Source organism: Arvicola amphibius, chromosome 15 (genome assembly GCF_903992535.2).
Source record: "Arvicola amphibius chromosome 15, mArvAmp1.2, whole genome shotgun sequence".
Taxonomy (NCBI): domain Eukaryota; kingdom Metazoa; phylum Chordata; class Mammalia; order Rodentia; family Cricetidae; genus Arvicola; species Arvicola amphibius.
Window position 1 is genome coordinate 24,014,113 of NC_052061.1, and position 27,434 is coordinate 24,041,546.

Genomic DNA, 27,434 nt, shown 5'->3' on the forward strand with positions numbered 1-27,434 from the left:
TTGGAATATTTTACTTTTATTAAGATGCATTCACTGTGTGATAATCCAAAGCACACACACAGCATAAACTACTCAAATCCCACCTCTCATATTTCCTCCCAGCTACTAATAGTTGCTACTCAATGCTCATGCTGACTTTTAAAACATTTATATGTAAGAGAGGACATGTGGTATTTGTCTTTCTGTGTGTGACTTATTTCACTTTGCATATTGCTGAAAATAAAAGTATTTAACTTTTCTTTATGACTGATACTGCAGTGTGGGTATATAAAATGGCTTCTTTACTCATGTATTTGTTGCTAGACACCTAATTTGACCCATGTCTGCACTATTATGACTAGTGTGACCACGAACACGGGTGTGCAGATATGCAGGTGTCTTTTTGACATGCTGCTCTTACTTCCTTGAATATACAGTCAGGATGGTTCAGCTGGATCACATGATGTTTGTTTTTCTTTTCTTTCTTTTTAAATTTATTTTTAAGATGCTGGAGTCTAGCCTAGGATACCATGCATAAAATGCAAGTATTCCACAATTGTGTATCACCACCACAACTCTTTTTCATTTTATTTTGAGACAGAGGATCACCAAGTTGCCCAGGCTGACCTTGAGAGGAGAACCTCTTGTTCTAAACGTTAGGTCTGTAACAGCAGATCGACCTATTTATTTTTATTTTTTGAATCCTCTACCTGTTCTTCATAACGGAGCTGCTAATTTAGATGCCCACAGACAGTACATGGAAGCCGCCATTTGTCCACACCGTCGCCAGCAGGAACCGGAATCCCAGGTCCCGGACTCCTGACAACTTGGATCAGTAGTCATTACTTCCTCTTATTTCTCCCTTTTCAGCTCTCAATTCACACTCTAACCACTTGGATTTCTATTGTACTTTGGATTTCTGATTCAGGAATAGAATTAGGAGCAATGTTTGCATTCTGCTCACTGACTTTACAACAAGAGAAAAGAAAAAAAAAACTCAAGAAATTCCTACCTAATTTCCTAAATATGAATGGCAATGCCAAATCTTCAAAACCATCAGAAACAGAACCAATTAATAACTGCTGTAGGTATACATTTATCTTTGGTTTTCAAATCTACAAATTAAAACTGCTGCTTTTAGGACCTATTCTCACTGCCTTGTAGAGCAGAACTCAAGGCATCCTTCTGTTTCTGGCCCTTTGACCCAGGAGATCCAGCATCTGCATTTCATTGCCTCAACACTCCTCCTAGCAGAGCTTTAATCTGTCCAGGGACTTAAGACCCCTGCGGAGTGGCAGGGAGGGGCAACCGCAGCATGAAAATCTAGATTTTGAGAAAGTTGGCTCCATTATTTTCATGAATTCTCTCTCATAATCGTGTAATGTTTTTAACTTCCATCCAGTCCTTGTTGCATTTCTCTCCGCCTTTAACAGTACTTTTGGGGGCGGATCTCTGTGAGTTTGAGGCCTGGCTGATGTACTAGAGCTAGTTCAAGGACAGGATACAAAACTACAGAGAAACCCTGTCTGGAAAAACGAACAATAAAAACCCAATATTTTTGGAACCTTTTCATAAATGATAACAATTTTATTTCCAAATCGGTTAGTTGTACTTGAATGCTTTTCTCAGAATTTTATTCTAGAGAAACTTTAAACTAAGAAATAAAGAATGTGTTTTTGTTCTCTAAATAAATGTATTTTCCTTATAGAAATTTATGTACCTGCCAGGAGGTAGTGTCACACACCTTTAATCCCAGCATTTGGAAGGCAGAGGCAGGTAAATCTCTGTAAGTTCGAGGCTAAGCTGGTCTACAAGAGTTAGTTCCAGGACAGGCTCCAAAGCTACACAGAGATACCCTGTCTCAAAAAAACCAAAAATAAATAAATAAATAAATAAATAAATAAATAAATAAATATAAATGAAAAAATGAAAAATTCATGTACCTTTATTAATTTTCCCCTCAATCATCATTAGATGTCTTTCATACTAATATCATATCTGTGACTATGCAATGTTTAGTGTGGAATACAAAAGTTCAGTAGCTTGGTAGCAAAATTAATGAACTAAGCTAGCTACTCAGTTTCACTAAACACATAACTAAAATTATGAAAATAGTTTAAAATTAGTGAAATATATTTTTTTAAAAATGCACAGCTATTTGCCAAGTAACAATTAGCAATCATTGTATAAAGAAGAGGAAACTTCTATAAGAAACATAACAAAAAATATGTTGCAAATCATGGGTATTCTAGGCATAAATGAATGCTATTCATTATTCTTTAAGTCATTCATTTAGCTAACTCTATTCACTGCTGAGATCCTGTATTGGACAGAGAACAATCTGTCTAACCGAGTGCCTTTATTAGGCCTTTACCTCATGCAAGTGTAACCACAGTGATACGTATTAATAAACTGTAACATGTTCTCTGTGTGTAATCTTCAGGTCCCTTCCCAACCTGACTAGGAATCAAACCAAGAAACTTATATGTAGCTCAGAGACTTTAAAGACTCTTACTCAGTAACATTATTACCTAGAAACCACCAATTACAGACTGAAAAAGCAAATACCACACTGGAGGGGTTGGGAGTATATATGCATGAATCTATACTTAGTCTTTCCAAACTAAGATAGATAGATAGATAGATAGATAGATAGATAGATAGATAGATAGATAGATGATAGAGATAGATAGATGATAGATAGATAGATGATAGATAGATTAGATAGATAGATAGATAGATAGATAGATAGATAGATAGATAGATAGATGATAGATAGATAGAGACAGATAATTTAAGTAGAAAAATTTGAAATATGTAATTACATATCAAGAGGAGAAATCATGGGAAAAACAGATAAAACTAAAATGAATAAGGTGCTGTAAGATAAAAATAATGGCATAGTGACAGAATGTGGGGTACAAATATAAGACTTAGTAAAACAATGGGAAGAGTTTGGAAATGCATGCGAGTAGAAATTCTGTGTTTGAAGACTAAAATAGACTCTTAGATGGTGCTACCTAGGAACCACCACAGGAATAGCTGCTGTGGTCTGGATACAGGATAGAAGAGCTGTGTTCTGAATCAGATAAACAACTTGTGAACAACAAGCAAGGTTTTCCCATGAAACAAGGTGTCCTGACCCCATGTTGGAGTGTGCCTGCTGTTGAGTACGAGTCATTCTTGTTAAAGGCCAAAGAGAACTGGAGAGAGGAAGTATGACTCTGCAGATGCATTGTGGATGCCAATCTGAATCTTTTCAACTTGGGTATTCAGGAGAAAAAAAGGAGAGAGAGAGATATTACTTTCTTGGATAAACTGATACTACTATGCCTCAGTTGTTGGGCCCCCCCAAAACCAGCAGAATCCAAAAATTTTTTAACCTCTCTAAAGGAGATGATGTTCCCCAATATATTGTCAGAAAGCCCTAAAACAAAGAAGGTAAGAAGTCCAGAACCAAAGCAACCAAGATTTAGGATCATTTTACTCCATGTGTTCTGCAACCCAAACATTCATATACTCCTCCTAAAAGACAATACACAAAAGAAAAGAGAAGTCTACAAAATTTGCCAGATTTTTTTGGCCAAGAGAATCAAGGAAACCAAACAAAAATACCAGGAACAGACTGCCCAAAGACTTAGACTATCCTCAGTGAGAGCTTTTCCTGTTGGGTCCAGTCAAAAAGAAGTCTATAAGAGTACCATATGATCATACCTTGAAAAATACAATAAAATAAGTAAAATAAAATAAAATGGGTGGGGGAAAGCTAGTTGGTACAGTTACCAAAAATAGTAGTACGCCAAATAATAAACATTAGAAAATCTGTCCTTCAAAGCATAATGGATTATAAAACTACTACTCATAGAAGACTATTAAGGATATCATACTAAATTTTTTACTAGTGGATGGAGCACTCATGACTAACAGTGTTGAAACTGGAGTGCAGGTGGTTGGGATCGCATTTTCCCCTTCTCCCCTCAAGCATGTCACCTAAGTCCCGGAAGGCCCTCACTCTCCCTGTCACTGTTTTCTGCTTTCTTGCTTGCTTTTCCCGTTCGCAGCTTTCCATCTGTCTGACCCCCAGATGTACTGTCTGTGCAGGGAACCCTTGAGAGTCATGCATGTGCCTTGTCCAACTTTCTGAAAATCAGGCTGTTGAACTAGATCACCTGAGCTGGACCTCAAGACCTACACACAACCAAGCTCTAAATTGTCTCTGCGTCTCTTTCTCTAGTTGTTTTCTTCTTTCTTAAGTCAGTAACAGCAGAAATAGAACAAATATAACTCATTTACAAATATCTCTTTGAATATAAATTTAATGAAAATTGTCCTTTGAGCAAATACGTTTGCCATTCTGACACACTAGGCACATGTTATATACTGAATCTTCATGGAGCATTTATGAATGAGAAGTCCCAAATATACATCTCACTATGGTACCCAGCCATGACAAGCTCAATAGAGGCCTGAGTCTCTGAGTTTACCCTGAGGCAATACCTGGTTCAGATAAAGACCACAAACTGAGACCACCTAGGCACCACCCAGGAACAGACCATCCAAAGGAAATTCCTAACATTAAAACCATTGTAGATTGGATCACCTGCCAGCACACACCTGCTAATGTAACTTTTCTGGTTTTTACATTTAAATAATGCCCTCTAGAAGGACTGGGTACCTTTTTATGTTGTTGCTGCAATGACAAGGTCCCTGCTGGCTTGCAATGTGCACACAATATACCTTGCTTTTGCATTTCGATGACCTCATGGACTGGACTTAACACTCACATCTAGCTGAAACTATCAAAATGTAACACATCAATCCCCATAAAAGCAAAAGGTGATTCCAATTAAGTATAATTTACTTGCATCATTCACTTTCATTCTTCAAGAAATTGGTCTAGCACTCAACTGATCAAATAAAAAATAGAAAGTCAATGATAAAAAAATTGGTCTTTGGTCATGACAGGGAAATCCACAGAGAAGGCTGAACTGAGCTTGTGGGAGTTCAGGAACTCTAGAGCAGCAGCTGAGGAGCCTACATGGGACTAAACTAGGCCCTCTGCATGTGGGTTACAGCAGTGAGTTGTGTAGCCTGGTCTGTTTGTGAATCCCCTAGGCATTGGGACCAGGATCTATACCTGGTGCATGAACTAGCTATAGGGAGCCAATTCCATATTGTGGGATACCTTGCACAGCCTTGATGCAGGGAGGGCAGGGGGCGAGGGCAGATGAGATTGAGATTTTGTCCTTTCTTAAACTTTGTTGACTCTCCATGGGAGAGGTGGGTGGAGGAGGGGGGTGAGGGGGAGAAGGAGAGAACACGAGGAGGGTGTTGTTATTTCCATCACTTCCAGGGCTCTCATTGGTTGTCAGTATTCAAACAAAACGTTTAGCCACAGGGTTAAAGTCTCCAGGTCCTAGGCCCTGCATGCACCATCAGTGTTCAGACAAACTGCCTGGCAACCCCGGGCTTTGAGCCTTACATGATCTATGCATAATCTAACTACTTAAACTCTTTGCACATGTGCTAGACAGTCTTTAAAAGGGGACATTCCCACTCAGTTTCTCTGTCTCTCCTCTCTCTCTGTCTCTCCTCTCTCTCTGTCTCTCTCTCTCTCTCTCTCTCTCTCTCTCTCTCTCTCTCTCTCTCTCTCTCTCTCTCTCTCTCTCTCTCTCTCCATGCTGTTTTCTCACAGGCCTGCACAATGCCCTTCTTCCTTCCCTTCTTCCCTTTCCTTCTGTTTCCTTCCCTTTCCTACCTTTCCCTGCCCTTCCTTTTCTTTCCCTTTGCTAATAAAACTCTTAAAGTGGATTTTGTTGCGTATCTTGTGATCTGTTCTGAAGCCCAAAAATAAAAGAGGGGAGGGAAGAGGAACTGTGTTTGGTATGCAAAAATAAAATTATTTTTTAAAAATTGTCTTTGTTTAATGAGCAGAATTCCCAACAACATGAAGTAATGGGTAGATTAATCTGCTCAGTGTGCATAAATGTTCGCCTAGTATTACAATTTTATACTCATTTAAGGAGAGACCCATCTCTCCCCAAAAGGGCAGAGAATCCCACCATAACTCTCAAGGTCTTCTATGACCAGTTCAAACTACCAGACTCGGGGCTTAGGCTAAATTATTCATTTAAAATATCTTGGAAATCTGGATTTTTTTAAATAGTGTCTCCCACTGAATATGTCACTTGGTTGGTAAAGTATTTACCTGCATACATACAACTCTGAGTTCTCCAACACTGTGTGATATGGTGATACATACCAGTAATCCCATCCCTTGAAGGGTAGAGGGATGAGGAGCTGGAGTTCAAGGTCATTCTTAGCTACATAGAGAGTTCTAAGTCAGCCTGGACAAGTGAGACCCTGTCTCAATAGATGATAGATTTATCTAAATATAGACAGACAGACAGACAGACAGACAGACAGACAGACAGTTCATCTCTAAGTAATGTGGCTGGTTTGTTTTTCTTCTTCAGGAAAGAATAGAGTCTTTCCTTCTTTATGGAACTTAGGTCTCTGGAGCAGCTTGGATTTATATCTTCTGTGGAATCTGACTCTTTGCCTGTCTTTCCAGGACTGTCCCTTTAAATATCCTTTTACACTTTGTGTCGCTAAAGGAGAATTTTACTGTTTATAAACTGAAGACTTAATGAATGAATCCAAGTAAACAGAATGCCTTAAAATACAAATCACAATATAAACTACAGTTTGCCTTCTTGACTAGGAGTAGATAAAAGGTCTTTTCATTGTCTAAAACTTCATTCTAAACTTAGTAGCAAACAAGAAGAGACTACAATACTTACATTTTTTCCTGTCCATCCATTCCTCTAACTCTCCAAAGTTTATAATCTGTCTTGTCCTCCAAAGACCAAGGCGATGTCTAATACGGTGGATTAAGCACTGATACATGGTGATAACTGCTTTCAAACTTGGTCCATGATATGAAGACTATGAAAATAAAAAATATGATAATGTTCTTTTATTTCTATTATTTATACCCAAATAGGCATCTACAGTGAACAGTTTAGGTAAAAGCCGTTCTTGAAGGTCTTCTGCATAGAAAAATGCCTCCACCACTGTCCTCTGTTCCCTGACAGTTACTCTCATCAAAATATCTTTTGTGCTGGTTAGTCTCTTGTTATTGTGACACAAGCTAGATTCATCTGGGGAGAAGAAGCCACAACTGAGAAAATGTCCAATTGCATCACCTGTAGGTAAGTCTTTGGGGACATTTCCTTGATTAACTATTGCACAGCAGAACCCAGCCAACCAGGAGTTGTGCCAGCCCTGAGCAAGTGATGCTGGGTGTATGGGAAACCAAGGAAAACAAGCCATGGCAAGAAAGCAGGTAAGTACCACTCCATGGCTTCTGCTTCAGCACCTGACTGCAGTTCCTTTTCCTTCCCTGCCTTTTTCCAGTGACTGAGATCATGCTGGGTAAAGAACAAACACCACTCTCACAAGCTGCTGTTAGTCCTGGTATTTACAACAGAAAGAGAGAAAAAGGAGAGCAACCCAGGACACCTTTCCTCCTGTGTCAGACTGTACTCCACTGAGTTGAGAGTAAAAATAAATCCAGCTTTACATTGCTTTTTGTCAAGTAATTAGTAATACTAAAAAAGTAACTAATATAAAATATAGGATAAAATATAGATTAAAATTTCTAACAATAGGATAATACAAAAGTCATCATAAATTATTGATTGATATTTCCCAATTCTTACTGACTTAACAGCATTTCAGTCTGTCTTTTCTGTGACTCTGTCATGTGGCTTCTTTCAGCACAGTGACATTTAGTGGCACAAATTTCCTCTCCTGATTAGCAAGAGCAGACCCTTCCTAGTTTACTTTCCATTTGTCCTGTTCCATCTGTGAAGCATCAGCTACTGTCTTCTTTTTTTACTAATTTTTGTGCTGCTCAGGGCTTGGTAAGAGATCATTAAAGACAAGTGTGGCTTCTTAACCCTTGTACCTATCTTAATAAATGTGTTTATGTTGATTTATTTCAACTCTTAGGAAATTATATGATAGGCCTTAACAATCCTGTCTAAGAAGTCTGAACTCCGTAATATACAAATCAAGAAATCGGTTATCAAAGGAACAAATAATCCAATTAAAAAAAATGGAGTACAGACCTAAACAGAGAACTCTCAACAGAGGAATCTAAAATGGCTGAAAGACACTTAAGGAAATGTTCAACATCCTTAGTCATAAGAGAAATGCAAATCAAAACAACTCTGAGATTCCATCTTATACCTGTAAGAATGGCCAAGATCAAAAACATTGATGACAACTTATGCTGGAGAGGTTGTGGGGTAAAAGGAACACTTCTGCTTTGCTGGTGGGAGTGCAAGCTGGTACAGCCCCTTTGAATGTCAGTGTGGTAATTTCTCAGAAAATTAGGAAACTACCTTTCTCAAGACCCAATAATACCACTTTTGGGTATATATCCAAAGAATGCTCAATCGTGCCACAAGGACATGTGCTCAACTATGTTCATAGCAGCATTGTTCGTCATAGCCACAACCTGGAAACAACCTAAATGACCCTTGACTGAAGAATGGCTAAGGTAAATGTGGTACATTTACATGATGAAGTACTATACAGCAGAAAAAAAAAAAACAACAAATTTTTGAATGTTGCAAGAAAATGGATGGAGCTAGAAAACATTATTTTGAGTGAGGTAACCCAGACCCAGAAAGACAATTATCACATGTACTCACCTGCAAGTGGTTTTTAAACATAAAACAAAGAAAAGCAGCCCACAAATCACAATCCCAGAGACCCTAGACAACAATGAGGACTCTAAAAGGGACATACATAGATATAATCTACATGGGAAGTAGAAAAAGACAAGATCTTCTGAGTAAATTTGGAGCATCGAGACCTTGGAAGTGGGCTGAAGGGGAGGAGTGAGGCAGGGAGGAGAGCAAAGAAAAATGTAGAGCTCAATAAAAATAATAAAATAAAAGAATCCTGTCTAAACACTGACATATAGCAATAACCAAGAGGGTTTTTATTACAAAGCCTCTTAAAGTAAGAAGGAAAACATACTCAAATGACTAAGGCCATGAAATAAAATTTAAAATAATAAAATGAAATAAAAAGAATACTGTAAATAGTTGCCTTAAGCTCATATTCATAAGCACACACTTAAATATGTAAAGTAATAAATATAGGAAACATCAATTGTGATTTAGATATCCATCTCCTGGCCAGTAAAATGTTACTGTCTTAGCCAAGCAGAAGCGAAGAAGGCATTGTGTCTCTTTCCTCAATTTGGTGTCAATCTCATACCTGTTTATTAGGTTATCGTCTTTCTAATAGAATGTAATTCCTTTATAATAGAAATCTTAGATTACCATTAAATTTTCTTCAAGAAACTAGGTGGTAGTAACAAACACCTTTAATCCCAGCACTCAGGAGGTAGAGGCAGGTGGATCTCTGTGAGTTCAAGGCCTGCATGATCTATAGAGCTAGTTCCAGAACAGCAAGGACTGTTACACAGAGAAACCCTGTCTCAGAAAAAAAAAAAAAAAGTGTCTGCATGGTTCAGAACATTCCTGCAACTTATTTGGAGCCTAATGTCTGTTTCTTTGACTAAGTAGAAACATAAAATGGCACACTGGGGTCAGCTGAATTTTTTTTTTTGCTAATATTCTGAATCAGTCTCATAGGCAAGTGTGCCCTCTGAATATCCTGCTCATGCCCATACATTTTAGAAACATTCTTTTTAAGGCAACTAGAGTCATGGAAATAGATGTCTTTGTTCCAGAAACTATGTACAGTAACGAGAGAATTCTATAAAAGAAATACTGAGATAAATCACAATCAAAGGTAAATAGAAGGTCTATTCCATAAACACTAAAGCAGTAACCAGAGATAAAAGAAAATAAGAACATGCTTATTTATAGAAACTCAAGAAGGAAGTTAGGTTAAGTCAGGAGACTGTAATGTTGAAATGAATGACTGTGGCAAGGGCTTTTGTTTTTTTTCGTATTGATAAATTTGTGGAGTATTCCGAGGAAAAATCAAGTTTATTTTTAACATAAAAGTTTATTTTAAATATATTCAATTAACGTGTAGCTATATCTCTTTCCCCCATAATCAGGTCCCTTCCTTCCAACCCATCCCATGCTCCCTCACTTCCTCTCAAATTGCTGGCATCTTTTTCTTTGTTTTTGTTCTTTTACACACACATTTACACACATTTTACACACACACACACACACACACACATGCACGCATGCACACACAGATATATAAATACAACCAGCACGGTAGTTTTGTTTTTTATGTGTACATGATTTCAAGGATGACTGTTTTGCAAAAGTTAACTACTTTAAGTGGCATGGGGACAGCTCCAGACTGAGGATGTTTCAGTTGGGTACAACAGGGCAGCAGCATAGTAAGGAGCAGAGACTTCACTGAGGCAAAGGAGCTCCTCTCAGTGGAAGAAGAGACAGACAGAATAATTAAAAAAATAAATAACTTTGTGACATGGTCCTCTGAAAGAAAATTAAGATCAAAGGGTAAATATTTCATTTTTTTCTGTGGCCCATTCTCCTTTTTGAGTTGAAAATCCACATTCCCAATGAACGTCTAGCTACCTAAACCATCTCTCAGAGGCACATCAAACTCAGTGTTTGTGGTAGTTTGAACGTAATTGCTCTTGAAGAGTGAAACTATTATGAGGTGTGGCTTTTTAAAAAAAAAATATTTATTTATTTATTTATTTATTTATTTATTCATTCATTCATTCATTTTTCATCCTGGCTGCAGATTCCTCTTCCTCCTCTCCTTCCAGTCTTCCCTCCTTAGCCCCCATTCTTTCCAACCCTCAATCCAATGGCAGGTCTCCCACAAATATTAACAAAATATGGTGTATCAAGTTGTACTAAAACTAAGCACCTCTCCATGTATTAAGGCTGGGTAAGGCAACCCACATGAGGAATAGGGTCCCACAAGCCAGTAAAAGAATCAAAGAGAACCCTTGTTCCTACTGTTAGAAGTCCAATAAGAGAACCAAGCTACATAACTATAGCATATATTGCCTAGCTCAGTCTCATTCGGGCTCCCTGGTTGTTGGTTCAGTCTCTGTAAGCCTCTATGATTCCAGGTTAATTGATTCTATGATTTTTCTTGTGGTGTCCTTCTCCCCTCTGGCTCCTACAATTCTTTCTCATCCTCTTCATTGGGATTCCCCAAACTCAAGTTAATGCTTGGCTGTGGGTTTACACCTATTTCCATCACTTGCTGAAAAATACCTCTCTGATGACAACTGGGCTGGGCACCAATCTGGTCACAGGGGATGAGCAGCTCAGGCTACTTATCCACTATTCCTAGGAATGTTATCTGGAGTCATCTTATCTGGATTCCTGGGAGATTCCTTTGCACCAGGCTTTTGCCTGACACCGAAATGCCCACCTCTGCTGAATTTCCAGTTGTCACATTCAGTACTTGCTCCCTTCATACCTCAAAAACATGATCACTGCTGTTCCCATCCCTACCAACCCTCAGTTCAACTACGAAATCTCTTCTATTTTCCCATCCCAAGGAGATCTGCTTGTTACCTAGTCTCCCTGGGTCTTTGGATTGTAACATAGTTATACTTTACTTTACAGCTAATATCTAGTTATGACTGAAAACATAGCATGCTTGTCTTTCTGGGTCTGAGTTAACTTACTCAGAATGATTTTTTTCTAGTTCCATCCATTTGTCTTTAAATGTCCTTGTGTCCTTGTTTTTAACAGGTAAGTAGCACTCCATTGTGTAAATGTACCACATTTTCTTTATCCATTCCTTAGTTGAGGGACATCTAGGTTGTTTTCAGGTTCTGGCTATCAAAATAAAGCTGCTATGAACATAGCTGAGCAAGTGTCTTTGTAGTATGATTGAAGATCCTTTGGGTTGTGTATATGCCCAAGAACAGTATAGCAGGGTTTTGTGGAAGACAGGTTCCCAGCTTTCTGAGAAATCACTGTGCTAACTTCCAAAGTGGCTGTACAACTTTGCACTCCCATCATTAATGGGGGAGTGCTCCCCTTGCTCCACATACTCTCCAGCATGAATTGTCACTTGTATTTTTGATCTTAGCCATTATAGCAGGCATAAGATAGAATCTTAGAGTAGTTTTGATTTGCATTTTCCTGAAGTGTATTGATGTTGAACATCTTCTTATAAGTTTCTCGGCCATTTGAGATTGTTCTATTGAGAATTTTCTGTTTAGATCTGTATCCCATTTTTTAATTGGATGATTTGGTTTGACTATCTAATTACTTATGTTTTTTTTATATATTTTGGAAATCATCCCTCCGTTGGATGTGGGGTTGGTGAAGATCTTTTCCCATTCTGAAGGCTGCTGTTTTGTCCTATTGACAGTATCCATTGCCTTACAGAAACTTTTCCAAGTTCGTGAGTTCCCATTTGTTGATTGTCTATCATAATACCTCTGCTATTAATGTTCTGGTCATGAAGCTGCCTTCTGTACCAATGCATTTGAAATTATTTCCCACTTTGTATCTGGATTTAGGTTGAAATCTTCTATTCACTGGGACTTGAGTTTGGGGCAGGGTGATAGATATGGATCTATTTGCATTTCTATAAGCCAAGATCCAGTTAGGCTGGCACTATTTGTTGAATGTTTTCTATTCTATGTTGTATAATTTTGGCTTCTTTGTTGGAAATCAGGTGTCTATTGCTATGTGGATTGTGTCTCGGGCTTCAACTTGATTCTATGGGTTCACCTGTCTGTTTTTATGTCAATACCACGCTATTTTTATTACTTAGCACTGTAGTAGAACTTGAAATCAGGGATGGTGATACCTCTGGAAGCTCCGTTAGTGTACAGGACAGTTTTTGCACTGAGTCTGTACACTGCTTTTGGTAAAATGGCCATTTTTACTACGTTAAACCTACTGATACATGTGCATGAGAGATTTTCCATCTTCTCATATTTTCTTCAATTTCTTTCTTCAAAGTTTTAAAGTTTTTGACATACAAGTCTTTCAATTGTTTGGTTACAATTACATCAAGATATATTATTTGAGATTTTTTAAAGTGCTGATTCTCTAATTTTTTTTCAGGCTGTTTATGTTTTGTATATAAAGGGTTACTCACTTTTTTTTAGTTAATCTTGTAATCAGCCACTAGACTATAGGGGTTTATCATATGTGGGAGTTTTCCAGTAGAGATTTTGGGTTCACTTTTATATATTATCATACCATCTCTGAATAATGATACTTTGACTTATTCATTCTGAATTTGTATCTCCCTGGTATCTTATTGATCTTGCTAGTACTTCAAGTACTATATTGAGTAGATATGGAGAGAGAGGACAATCTTGCCTCGTTCCTGATTTTAGTAGATTTGTTTTGAGTTTGTCCCCATTAAATTTGATGTTAGCAATTGTTTTCAATATATTTAGGTATGTCCCTTTTATACCCGATCTCTCCAAGACTTTTATTATAAAATATGTTACATTTTGTCAAAGACTTTTTCAGCATCTAATGAGATGATCATTTTTTTCTTCCAGTTTATTTATATGGTGAGTTACACTGACATATTTTCATATGTTGAACCATCCCTGCATCTATGCATAAATGAAACTTATTTAGTCATGGTGAATTATCTTTTTAATGTGTTCTTGAATTCTGCTTGCCAGTATTTTATTGCATATTTTTGCATCAAGATACATGGAAGAAATTGGTCTGCAATTCTCTTTCTTTGTTGAATCTTTGTATAGTTTGAGTATGAGAGTGAGTGTGGCCTCATAGAAAGAATTTGACAATGTTCCTACTGTTTCTAGTTTGTAGGATGCTTTGAAGAGTAATAGGATTGGCACTTTTCTGAAAGTCTGATAGAATCCTGTGTTAAAATCATCTGGCACTGGGCTTTTTTGGCTGGGAGACTTTTAATTACTGCTTCTATTTTGTTAGCAGGTATAGGTCAACTTAAACTGCTTACGTTGATTTAACTTTGGTAAGTGCTATCTATCAAGAAAGTTGTTCATTTCTTTTAGATTTTCCAATTTTGTGGAGTACAGCTTTATGAAATATAACCTAATGATACTCTGGATTTCCTCAGAGTTCGTTGTTATGACCCCCCCTTTAGTTTCTTATTTTGTTGATTCCAATATTCTCTCTCTCCCTTTGCCTTTCAGTTAGTTTGAATAAGAATTTATCTATTTTGTTAATTTTCCCAAAGAAACAACTCTTTGTTTCATTGAATCTATGGATTGTTTTCTTTCTTCCTTTCTCTCTCTCTCTTTCTTTCTTTCTTTTTTATCTCAGTCCTCACTTTGATTGCCATATACTCCTCTTAGATGTGTCTGTTTCCTGTTGTTCTAGAGCTTTCAGATATGTTGTTAGGTAGCCAGTATGAGCTCTCTCCAAATTCTTCATGAATGTACTTAGTGCCATGAACTTTCTTATTAGCACTGCTTTCACTGTGTCCCATAATTTTAGGTATGTTGTGCATTCATTTTCATTGATATCTAGGAAGTCTATAATTTCTTTATTTCTTCTTGATTCAGTGATAACTCAGTAGAGAGTTGTTCAGTTTCCATGAGTTTATAGACTTTCTGTTGTTTCTGCTGCTGTTGAAACCCAGCTTTAATTCAGGATAGTTTAATAAGATAGAAGGGGTTGTTTCAGTTTTTGTTTGGTCTTTACATAGTGTCCCAAATTTTCTAGAATGTTTTATTAAATTTTTTTTTTAGATTTAACATTTCCTTTGACTAAAGAGTCTATTTCCTCTGTTGTGTCTTCAACATTTAAAATTCTCTCTTCCAACTCGTGTTCTATTGATGATGCTTGCATCTGTAGTTCCAGTTGGCTTACCCCTATTTTCCATGTCTAGGATTCCCTATGTTTGTTGCTTCTATTTCTATTTTCAGGTCTTGAGCAGTTTCCTTCACCTGTTTGCTTTTCCTTGGCTTTCTTTTACAGATTTATTGATTCCTTCCAATTTTTTGCTGGTCTTTTCCTCAATTTCTTCAAGGGATTTTTTAATATCCTCTTTCAGAACCTCTATCATCTTCATAAAGTGATAATGAAGATCTAAACTGTGGGATAGCTGGGCTCTGGTGATGCCATACTACCCCTTCTGTTATTATGTTTTGACACTCGCATTTACACATCTGGATTTGGAATGATTATAGATCTAGTTGTTGGTTTCTGCATTTGTCTTTGTTGAATGGGAGTTTTGTTTCTTGGTTTCTCTTTCCGCTCTGGTCTTTTGTTCTAAATGCCCAAGGGTTCTGGTGACTAGCATGTCTTCTTGTCCAGTAGGGTGTTCCTCCTGGGGTTTGGGGGACCTACGGGCCCTAGATCTTGCCTGGCCTCTGGTAATAAGAAAGTTTACTTTCAAAGTTGTAGACCAGGTAATGGAGCCAGGGTGTGTGTGTGTGTGTGTGTGTGTGTGTGTGTGTGTGTGCACGCGCGTGCGAGCACTTGCACATTTGCACGCACTTGTACTTGGGATTGTTGGGCATGGTTAAAGGAGTTGTGTGGGCTGTGTTTGTCTTATATGGGATTTCTAGGACCAACCTGGCCTCCTCTAAGACTACCTGGCTCTGGGCCCAAGTGTGGAGCCCAGGGAAAAGAGTGTAGCCTGGATTTGCTTTAAGGAATGTTTAGGGTGTGTTGTCTTACCTAGGATCCTTAGATGGGGCCTAGCCCCTGCTAAAGCAGAAGTATTCTCATGTTGTAGAGCAAGATATGGAACCCGGGAGACTAGGGGGGAGTATGGCTTTGTTGGAGGGGGTATGGTTTGGTTAGAGGAAGTATGCCACTGTGTGAGGTGGGCTTTGAAGTTTCCTATGCTAAGATACCATCCAGTGACACAGTCCTTCCCATTGCCTTCCAATCAAGATGTAGCCAGCACCATGAATGCCTGCACATCGCAGTGCTTCTTACGATGGCAATGGATTGAACCTCTGAACTGTAAACTCCCACACTTCAGTTCAATGCTTTTCTTTATAAGAGCTGCCATCGTCACTGTCTCCTCACACCAACAGAAACCCTAACTAAGATACTACTGAAATCTATATTCTACCTCCTTGTATTCCCTCCCTACTCTTTTACTTGAAGATATCAAGAATTCTGTGCTTCTGACTACTCCCTCAACTTTCTTCATCCAGTCAACCTTAAGTCCTATATACTGACATGTTTCCATATCTCAAGCCAGCCTCACCATGTACCAGGCTAGTGGAAAAGCCTACTAAACCAGATTCCACTCTTTTGTCACCCTCTTTTCCAGTACACTATTCAGAACAGTCCCCATTCTAATCTAAACACTCTTGTCACTGGTCCACTTAATATCACAAATTACATACAAGTACAGTATGTGATAAGTCTTGATTAATAATATGACTCAATAATATGGTTTTAAACATGACTTTTAAGAGCACTCTTAATATGCCTAATATCTTTAGCTTCCTCAATTCCATTTTGCAAGACTCTACAAGCTTCATAAATGATACATCTCACCAAAGGTCACTGAAATAGATTTTCCTTATGCTGCTATGCCTCCATAGCCATCTGACAAAGAACTCTCTACATATCAGTATATTGGCACTGCCCAGCCATTATACCAGACACAGTCATTTGGGTTAAGTGGGTGGTCTTGTTAAATTAAGTATACACACAATGACAAAGACTTTTCAAAGTCATCTGTACTTTCAACTGGTATGAGTGCTCTATGAAATCATATTCCAGGGAATTGAATCCAAAATTTAGTGACCATTATTACATTTATATATTTGAATTTATATAATTTTACTTCAATTAAAAACATTAGCTAAAAACATTAGCTATAGAATGTCATTGTGAAAGCCTTAAATAGGCTGAACAACAGACTTTGTTGTTGCTCTTAGTTTGACATATGACAATGAGAGGTGATTACTATTCTATCAAACTTTCAAAGGATTTTGAAATCTCTAAAATTTTAAAGACCTACGGGTGGTACATTGCTACAGTAACTTTGAAATTTGAATTTTAAGATCTTAAGTGCTTTGTTAACCTAAACCTAAAAGTTTGACCAACATTACCTAAAGACAAAAATTACTTACTTTAAATTATAAATAATGATATTAAGTAAAATTTTAGATATATAATATTTCGAAAATTATCCTTTTTGTGTCATTGAAATGTTTAGGATTGTTATACCAAAATCATGGACTAACAAACAAATTTCTAAAAGAAAAGAACTTCATGAGTAGTAGAAAATATGTTGATAGCTAAATATCACAATCTTCACAATCTTTTGTTTTATGACTGATAAGATAATTGAAAACTATTTCACTACTTCCAAATGTACCCAAACTGAGAGGATTTCCAATAGCAATAGTGAAAGCTGAACAACCACTGTAGTAGATACTGTCCATAGCAAAACAGTGGGGTTCTGAAGTGGAACCCTAGCAAATGACTTTGGAAGTCTCCCAGTAAAGGGATACCTTGCTGTTAATTACCAGTGTTTTGCTGTGTAGTCTCGAGAGCAGAATTTCTATCATAAATTCCACCAGCAGCAGTCCTTCAGGTAAATATTATCCTAGAAGCATCATTTACTACACTATCAGGCTGTCTCTCTAACATTTTGCCATTAGGCAAATCAACTTTAACCATATCAACAAAGCAGCCATCTAATTCACAAAATGCTATGCCAGTGACAGAACAATGGTGTAGGAGGTCCTTCTGTATTTGTGTTACTTTCATTGATAATTAAAGAAACTGCCTTGGCCTAGTTGATAGGGTGGAACTCAGGTAGGCGGGGAAGACAGAACAGAATTCTGGGAAGAAGGGCAGTGTGGCAGATGCCATGAAGTTCCTGCCTGAGATTGACGCTGGTTAGAATCTTTCCAGGTAAGCCACGACCTCGTGGTGTGACACAGATTGGTGGAAATGGGTTAAATCAGGATGTGAGCGTTGGCCAAGAAGAGACTAGATATATTGGGCCAGACAGTAATTTAATTAATACAATTTTTGTGTGATTATTTCAGGAGTTAAGCTAGCCGGGCAGCTAGGATGAAAAGCAGGCCCTCCCTCCTTCAACAGAACAAATAAAAACATCAATGACCATAACAGAATTTATAGCTAAACGAAAGTCCACTGTCTTCTTTTTATTGGCTCAGATCCTATAAAGGTACTTCCTGTTGTTTTCATCTCAGATTCTACTGACATAGAAAAATTCAAGATTCTCCAGTCTCTTCTTTTAAACCTCATATTAGTTACAATGTTGCTAAATTTTCTGAATCCATTTTTGTTCCAAAGGTTATTAATGACTACTATTATTTCAGAAAGCTGTAAATAATACAATTAAATTATATAAGACATAAAAGCTGCACACATAGAAGCTGTGCATCATTAGGGTGCCATGGTAAACTTCTAAAAGTAATGTTTTGTTGAATTAACTTATTCATTTCATAGTTACTTATTGGGAAAAGGCCATAGGTTTAACACTTTTTTATATTTAAAAATAGTAGTAAACACCAGACGGTGGTGGCACACACCTTTAATACCAGCACTTGGGAAGCAGAGACAGGCAGATCTCTGAATTCTAGGCCAGCTTGGTCTACAAGAGCTAGTTCCAGGACAGGCTCCAAAGCTACACAGAGAAACCCTGTATCAAAAAACCAAAATAAATAAATAAATAAAATAGTAGAAAACATGTCAGGGGTTATAATCTAACCCAAATAAAAAAAAATAAACACATGGAAAGATAATGAAGAAGAAAAATAGTGGAAAATAATTCATATAGTTGAAATTATAGAGACTTTATAATATGTCAGGGTAGTATGTGGTAATATGAATACAAAAATAAAAACTTCATACTTTCAACTAAGTCATAAACATTCCACTGCCTATATTAGTTGATTGTCTTTTGGCTATGACCAAATAACTAACCAAAGAAAACTGTGGAAGGAAGGGTATTTAGTATCATCATTACCATTAAGTCTCAGGAGATAGAGTCCATGATGGCAGGGGAGATACGATTGTACCAGAAAGAGTTAGTCACAATCTGTCTACACTCATGAAGCAGGGAGAAATGAATGTTGCTCTGCTGACTTTCCCCCTTCTATTCATCTAGGATTCAGCCTATAAATGTACATCCTCAATTTAAGGTGCTTTTCCTACATCAGTCTAGACAATTCCTCAATGGCACGCCCAGAGATTTGCTTCCATGGTGAGTCTACATCCTGTCAACTTGACAATATTAAGCATTGCACAGCCATGGGTAGTTGTGTACACAGTATAGAAGATCATAATGTAGAGAACTGAACAGAAGAGTGTAGGTGGTTACCTCTCTGCACTGTGGACCAGGGAATAGGGGGATGGTTGCCTCTCTGCACTGTGGACCAGGGAATGGGAGGATTGTTTGCCTCTCTGCACTGTGGACCAGGGAATGGAGGGGTTGGTTGCCTGAATGACTTGGAGTTTATGAAAAGAATCAAGAGACAGAATTTTCCTGGATAATATTAAAAATAAAACCATGAGAAAACAGGTGTGTAATCAAAATTTGGAATTTACTAATTTCTAAAACATATGCAAAAGAGCACCATGTGCTAATCTAGACAAAAGCCAGAGACAGGAGATTATCTGTCCTTGTCAGGAAGTTCACACTTCATGTCCAGTCAGTGTAAGGTAGCATAAGACCAGGAGAACTATGGAAAAAATGATGAATTTATAACATATGGCACAGACTACAGAGGACTAAATGAGAATAAGCTCACAGTCAAAGAAATCAGCTGGAAATCCACTGTACTTATTCATGCGAGAACAGGTTAAAATAAAATCCAGGGGATAGGAAGCAGAGAAAAAGATAATGTAAAAATATGTGAAACTCATAGCAATTGGGTATGGCAACAAAAATGTCAAAAACGCAGACAATTCTAAGCAGTGTCCTGCACAGTTGATGTACTGCATATGCAATGCAAGGGAGAAAGTATTTGGGAAAGTAAGAAAATGAGTTCATTTAAGGCTATATGAAGTGTGACCTAGCTATGGAAAGTTCAAGTAGGCAGTGTAACACCTAAGTCTGAGCTACAGAGACAGGTCTATGATTTGGCTTTGATTGGATTCAGAAACAGTCTTGCCCAGAGTATTTAAAGTAGGTGACAAGAGATGTAGAATAAGCACAGTCTTTGGTGCCAGAAAGGCATTCATCAGCTGTTTCACTCAACTCTGAGCACTTGACTTAACATATCTGAGCTTGGGTTTCTTTGCTTATAAAACAGACACATCAGCTACCTAAAAGAATCAGTAATGGGTTAAGTATAATAAGAGTTTATCTGGTGATGTAACCCAGATCCAGAAAGACAAATATAATACCTACTCACTCACACGTGACTTTTTAGACATAAAGCAAAGAAAAACCAGCCTATAGTCCACAACCCCAGAGAACCTAGACAACAAAGAGAACCCTAAAAGAGGCATACATGGATCTATATAGGAAGGAAAAAAGGAAAAGATCTCCTGAGTAAATTCGAAGTGTGGAGAGCATGAAAGAGGGTAGAAGAGAAGGGGGAGGGATGGGAGCAGAGAAACATGTATAGCCCAATAAAAACAATTTAAAAAGTTTATTTCTTACAAGACATTAGATTTAATATCAGAACAATATATAATGATAGATGTAAGATACATCATCATATATAATGATAACATTATCTCTGCTATGTGTAAGGAGAAGGATACACTTCTCCTTACACATAGCAGAGAGCTGTGTTCTTACACACAGGTGCTAAGGGGCACAACTGCAAGCCCTTCCGGAGGGCTACTCACTCACTTTATTCTTCATAGCTTCCAAGCTTTCGCCCTCAAGATGAGGACATTTCTTATGTTCTCACAGTGTTACAAACATCTATTTGGTCTTTTCTTGGATTTGAGCAGCCAAAAGAATACTTGTGGTTTATTCCGAAAATTGGGGTTGCTGATTCTGAAAGTTGCCAAGATGGATGTTGAGGGGAGAGAATGGTTGCATACAGTTCTTTTCAAAAGGAAGCATTTCACACTGCAGGAATACCCAGAGGTTTGGGAAGAAGAAAGCTTCCAGTTATTGTAACTCGAGAATAAATAGCAAAAAAAAAAAAAAAAAAAAAAAAAAACAATATGACAGTTTGCTCTGGTTTAAGAACTGCCGAGCTACAGATAAACCTAGTATTTTATTCCATGTTCAAATTCTCAGGAGAGAAAACTGCTCCCAGTGAAAATTATTCATTTCGTTTTCTTAATCAAAAACGTGTAGATAGAACTTTTTGGAAAAATTACACAACTACTTTCAGCAGAGTATTCAAAATTTTATAATTGAATCTATATAAGAAAATGCAAAGATGCTTGCCTGTGAGGCATCTCTTACCTTAGTCCTTATTCTTTGAAGTCTTTTACGTTCAAGCCATCCTCTGATAAATGCTTGTGTGACGGTGATCAGTTTAATAATTCTTTTAGTAAATACAAGTTTGTTTCTTCCCTGGAACAGTTGGTAAATTTCTATGTGTGGCCCAATTCTTTCAACTTTATTGTCTAATTTGTCTGACTTCATAACAGTCTTTGACCTAAAAATAAAATATTAAAACTTCTTAGCAATAGCTAGAAAAATAAACATATCTACAGTCTTAAATTCTTTAGATGATGATTGTATACACACACACACACACACACACACACACCTTAGTACTGAGGATTCAAGCTATGATCTCCTGTACAAGCACTCTACCACTGAGCTACATCCCCAGTTCTTTTTATATTTTTAATTTGAGACACAGTTTTACTAGGTTGCTCAAAGTGGCCTTGAACTCACTGTATCCCATACAAGTATGGAACTCATGGATTTTCCTGCCCCAGCCTGTAGAGAAGTTAGGATTACAGGCCTTTACTATTAGGTCAGCCTTCAGTGACAAATACATTGAAACAAAAAATATACTATGACTTGTACATAGAAGTTAACATGACACCTCACTTAACTATGCTGATAAAGTTCCAAAGAAGGCTGAAATGCTAGAATCAATATACCACATATAACATGAAACTTCCACTGGAAAAAAATTCAAAAGAAAGTGAATCTTTCAAACATACCCACAACTATTCAAAGATAGAGGGTGAGTATAAATAATTTTCATGTCCCTACAGTTCTCCTTTAAATATCAAATCATTTGTCACATATATGCCAACTCAGCATCACCTGGAAATCCAGACCATAGACCTGAGAGGGGCAACAGTGTGGCAAGCAGGATCCTGGGCTACAGAATAAACCACAGAAACTGTGATCAGTCTTCAATACTAACGTAAATAATCCTGCAGCACTGCTGATAAACATAGAAAAAAACCACTAGTTCTCTGCCATGAGTATATATGTATATAGTATGTGTATATAGCCTTGGCACCTTTGTATCTATAAAAATCATAGATAAGATTTATTTTTAACATGGTACTAGTTTCTCAAAATCTTTCAGTGTCTATTTCTCTCACAATTCTTAGCATATAGATATAGATACTAAAAGGCAGAACTATTTTATGTCTCCTGTGCACATATCTAAATGAGATGCACAGAGAAGTTCACACAACACAGCTGTCTCTTCTCCAGTGCAGGCCTCGGGATTTCACACCCAGTTTTCTTAATTCTCAGAGTAAATCTTTGACTCAAACTAGCTGTGGCTGTGGTTTTGCTTTATTTTCTTCTACCCTGTTTTTATTTTTGCATTAAGTGGGTCCTTGAGCTAGTCTGGTGTGGGAGGTCCTTCTGTCTATGTGCTGCTTTTATTGGTTAATGAATAAAGAAACTCCCTTGGCCTGTTGATAGGGAAAAACTTAGGTAGGTGGGAAAAACTAGACTGAGTGCTGGAAGAAAGAAGGTGGCGAGGGAGATGGGAAACTGGAGAAAGACACAAGTACTTTAGCCAGTAAGCCACAGCCATTTGGCAATATACATATTAATAGAAATGGTTAAATTCAGATGTAAGAGTTAGCCAATAAGAAGCTAGAGCTAACAGGACAGGCAATGATTTAATTAGTATGGTATCTGTGTGATTATTTTGGGTCTAAGCTAGCCAGAAAGCGCTCTTTCCTCCCTACCACAAATTAGCATCCAATGTGGTGGACTAAATTCTCTTAACTATGCCCATATTCCCAAATACTGTTTATAAATGTTTGTTTACATTTAAAGGATGATATGCTATAGAGATTTGCATTGGTATGGATCTTGGTTTGTTGATACAAATTTGGGATCAATTTTTATATGTATATTTCTGCTCTTGATTAATGTATTGTGTTTGTGCAGCTCATTGAAAAATGTAATGTATAATTAAGAAATATAGGTTAATAGATATCACCTTTAATAGTCAAAATTGTAGTCATGTTAGATTTTCTAGACATAATAGAGATATATTTCAGTTAGATAGGTATTCTTCAAATCTTTTAAAGACCTTCAGAATATTCATTTAAAATGTTTAAAAACTTAAGACTTTTCATGACAATGAGACACATCTGCTTCTGGCAGCACAAGCTACTTCAAGAGGAAGATGGGCATCGAAGAGGCTCTTTCTGGAGTTGATTAGCCATTTGGGCAAGTAACTGCCTAGACTGCTTGATAAAGTTGACATGCAGGACCTGCAGAGAAATGACTGCTAAATTTGCTTAAAGGTGCAACAATCCTTCAGGGTTCCTGTTTCATGAAAGAGACTGTGAGACATTCTGCAAGACACAGAAGAAAGTGACTGGCAAACTGCAAATACAGGTGGAACTGTCATTGAAATTTCCTGCTTTGTGGAAAAGTCTGCTGGATACTGTGGTCCAGTAGGCTGAAGACAGATGCCCCAATAGTACAAAAAGCAGTGAGATGTCTCTGTCAACTCTAGAGTTTTGAAAGTTGCTTACAATGTACTTTCTGTTTACTTAGGTAGTATTATATCCTTCTGAAGTCTTTGATGGAGTTGAAGAATTTATAGTTATAGTTATAGCTATCCTGAATTATGACAAAAGATAAAGTAGATATAAATATTGTAACTGTAATTCTTGTTTGATACTTGTTTTGTTATATGTAATTTTACTGTGTTAAAGTTAAAACCTTTCTTTTTTATTTGAACAGAAAAGGGGAAATTGTGTGGGAAACTGCCTTGGCCTGTAGATAGGGCAAAACTTAGGTAGGTAGGCAGGGAAAACTGGACTGAATACTGGGAGAAGGAAAGTGGAGAAGGAGACACTATGTAGCACCACTGGAGACAGATGCCAAAGCTTTAGCTGGTAAGCCACAGCCATGTGGCAATATACAGATTAATAGAAATGGGTTAAATTTAGATGTAAGAGTTAGCCAGTAAGAATCTAGAGCTAGTGGGTCAAGCAGTGATTTAATTAATACAGTTTCTGTGTGATTTTTTGGGTCTAAACTAGTTTGGTGGCAGGGAACCAACAAGAAGCTCTCTCCTCCCTACTACATAAGTCTCTTTTGGTTTTGTTTTGTTTTGCACATTATTTCTCTTCCCTTGGTATTTGCAGAGTTGAGACTCTTATTTTAAAATCTAAATTGGCAACAAAACTTGGTTACCAGTGAATAGCAAGGAAGCTCAAATCTGTCTTTTTATTTTTCTACAGTTTGCCTTGAAGACTGTGTTTTCTTCTTATATGCACTGTCTTGTATATCACAGGAATCACATCATTCTGGAATATGAGTTTTAAATTCAAACACAGATTATTTTATAGAAAAATTAGAGAGTAGATCATTTCTAGATTTTAAGAGCCGGAGGAACAGGACACTGACTGCTAGACACTGTCTTCTCACCATGGCAAGTAAACTACTCCCATGAAATATCAGAAGTATGGTTGCATAACCAAAACCTGTATAATGACAACATCAGTTGCCATGCCAATTGAGATGGGGGAAATTTAAGAAGACCTCCATCCAAGATGAAGAACTCCAGTCAGTCAATAAGAATTTAAGAGCCAGAGCCCAGGACACACCTGCTGCTAGATAGTATCTCCTAGACAAGACCAGGAAAACACATTCATAAAATCCCAACAGAATGGCAACACTAACTGACCTGCCTGAGTGAACTGGAAAATTCCTCAATGCTCCACTTCTAGATGAAGAGTTAGAGTGGGTAAATGGCTGCCAAGTGAGGAGGAAGCAGTGTCCTCCAGGAACGAGCCTCTCCATGATTTGCCCATTCCAAGTAATCAGCACACATATACCCAAATGTGTATCGTGCATATGCATACAACAGTAATAAAGAAGAGATCATGAATTTGGGAGGGAGAGGTGGGTCGCAGCAGGAGTTGGGGAGGAAGGGGTGGGGGTAATGCAGCTGCTGAGTTCATGAATGATGTTCTCAAAACATTTCTTTTAAGAAATGCAGACATTAAAAATATGTTGGAAGTGATTTTTTTTTTTAACAACTGAAAAAGAACAGTTTGCCTTAGGGTCTAAATATACAGACATCGGTCGGGAATGAGTGGATAATAACTAGCATTTAAAGCAGACAAAGCCAAGATAGGATAATTTATGGAGGAATTTCTAGAAAAACTTTAACTATTTTTACAAATAAAGCATTCGAAAAGAAGCCAAAAATTATACTGACAGATGAATTTTGATGAGGACAATAATAAAATAGGCAAAAGGGCAGAGAATTTAACCCAGTAAGAGTGCTTGCCTTCCATGCACATGGCCCTGAGATTGGTCCCCAACACTGAAAAACCAGTCACAAATGTCACACAGGTTGTCTAAAAACAAAGAGTAAAATTCGATGTGAAATCCTTTCTGTACACCAACAAATTGATTTTCAAGTACCGTCTGCTCTTAATTTGGCAGAGAAGGACCTATTTCATGCCTCTAATATAAATTCCCTAGGTAGCAAAAAGTTCCCGATACTGAAAAAACATAGATTTACTAATGTTTATAAATCATTTCCTTTTTTATGATTGACTTTTGCAAAATTTGGTGTCCCTGATTGTTTCTGTCATTTAACCCTGAACTACTTTTTATTTTACTTTGAAAGTTAATACAAGTCCTTTTTGGGGTGACATTAAAAAAAACCACAGAGTTTGTACTGCCCTTGGGGTTCAGTGATATTTCCTTAGTTGCAAGTGATGGAGGCTACATCCCAATAGAGTAAATGTACAGAAACAGTGGTTGTGGGAATTACTGCTGAATATAACTGATACCACTTATTCAAATCTCCAAGAGCCCATTCCTGCCTTTCCCTCATATTTTCCCATATGCCCTGTGATAAGGTACACACATGTCATTAATTGTGTTTTTTGAAAGGAACATTGGAAGCATGATAGCTTTATGAAGGTTGCATTTTCTAAACAATTTATCACAGAAAGAAAGGACTTATTGGTAAAGTCTTAAGCAGCTATTACAGATCTGTTAGATGGGGCAAAAGGATGTACCAGGATGGCAGGATGACTTCTCATCCAGAAGCATAAGCTTCTTAACCTAAGACCAGCGTGACCAGTAATTTGTAATTCTTATTTATTTTCTATCAAATTTGAGAAAAACCCTTTGAATGACTACATATGATTTATTATTGCCTTAACTTATATGTACTACAATGAATAGCCTCTAAGAGATACTGAAATGTTTCAAAAATTCTGTTAGTGTTCAAGAAAAACAAATACCTAATGAAATTTTTGGTTACATTGTAAGTTATAAATTCACAATATATATTAAACAATACATGTTAATCTATTTTATCTGTGAAATAAGTGAAATAGAAAATGTAGAGCTCAATAAAAAAGAAATAAGTGAAATATGTAAAATGCCTTTTTTGAGCTCATTGTGTTCATATTTCTAAATTTTTAATAAAAATCACATTTGGGTATGTTGTCACTTCCTATACTCTTAGAATTTAGGAAGTACAGAAGCAGGATTTCAAGGCTAGCCTAGGCTACATAACAAGTTTGAAGCTATCCCAGGGTAAAAGAGAACTAGAATTAACTGAAGAAATACAAGCTGGAGAGGGAAGGGGTAAAGGGAAAGACTGGAAAGAGGAGTGAATGAGAACAAAGGATAGTGGCATATGCATATGAAAATGACAAGCTGAACCCCATTACTAACCTAAAAATATGCATTTAAATAACTAGTGAGTTCAAGAGGATGTTTTAACATTAAAACATCCTTTAGTGTTAAAGGATGGATCAGTCTTCAAGAAGGAAGTTCCTGCTGCCTTAGTCATTGTTACATGATATGACATTTCTCAGAATATAGATTTCTGTGCTTACTGCATCCCTTTTTCTTCATATGTTAATAACATTAGTCAATGAGGCAGTATGAAAGCATCAGTTGCTAAACGAGAAAGTATGTGTCTCAAAATGTGCTTTTGATTGAATCTTCATCCACAGCAAAGACAACTATCCCTAAAATAATTGGAATCCCAAACTATTTTCTCTAAATAGTCACTGAATCCACAACAAAAATTTGTTTCAACCCATCCAGTACTAAATTTTATAACACTGTATATAAATTAAAAC

At 37.2% G+C, this 27,434-nt stretch overlaps 1 protein-coding gene across 1 annotated transcript in view; it reads right to left on the reverse strand.

Moving 5' to 3' along the window:
• Window positions 1–27,434, reverse strand: part of Iqcm (IQ motif containing M) — a 398,452-nt gene that overhangs the window by 215,331 nt on the left and 155,687 nt on the right. The window contains exons 8-9 of the mRNA XM_042054197.1: window positions 21,331–21,526; window positions 6,783–6,927 (exon numbers count right to left, since the gene is read on the reverse strand). Of these exons, the coding sequence (XP_041910131.1) occupies window positions 6,783–6,927; window positions 21,331–21,526 (341 nt within the window). The remainder of the gene's footprint in view (window positions 1–6,782; window positions 6,928–21,330; window positions 21,527–27,434) is intronic.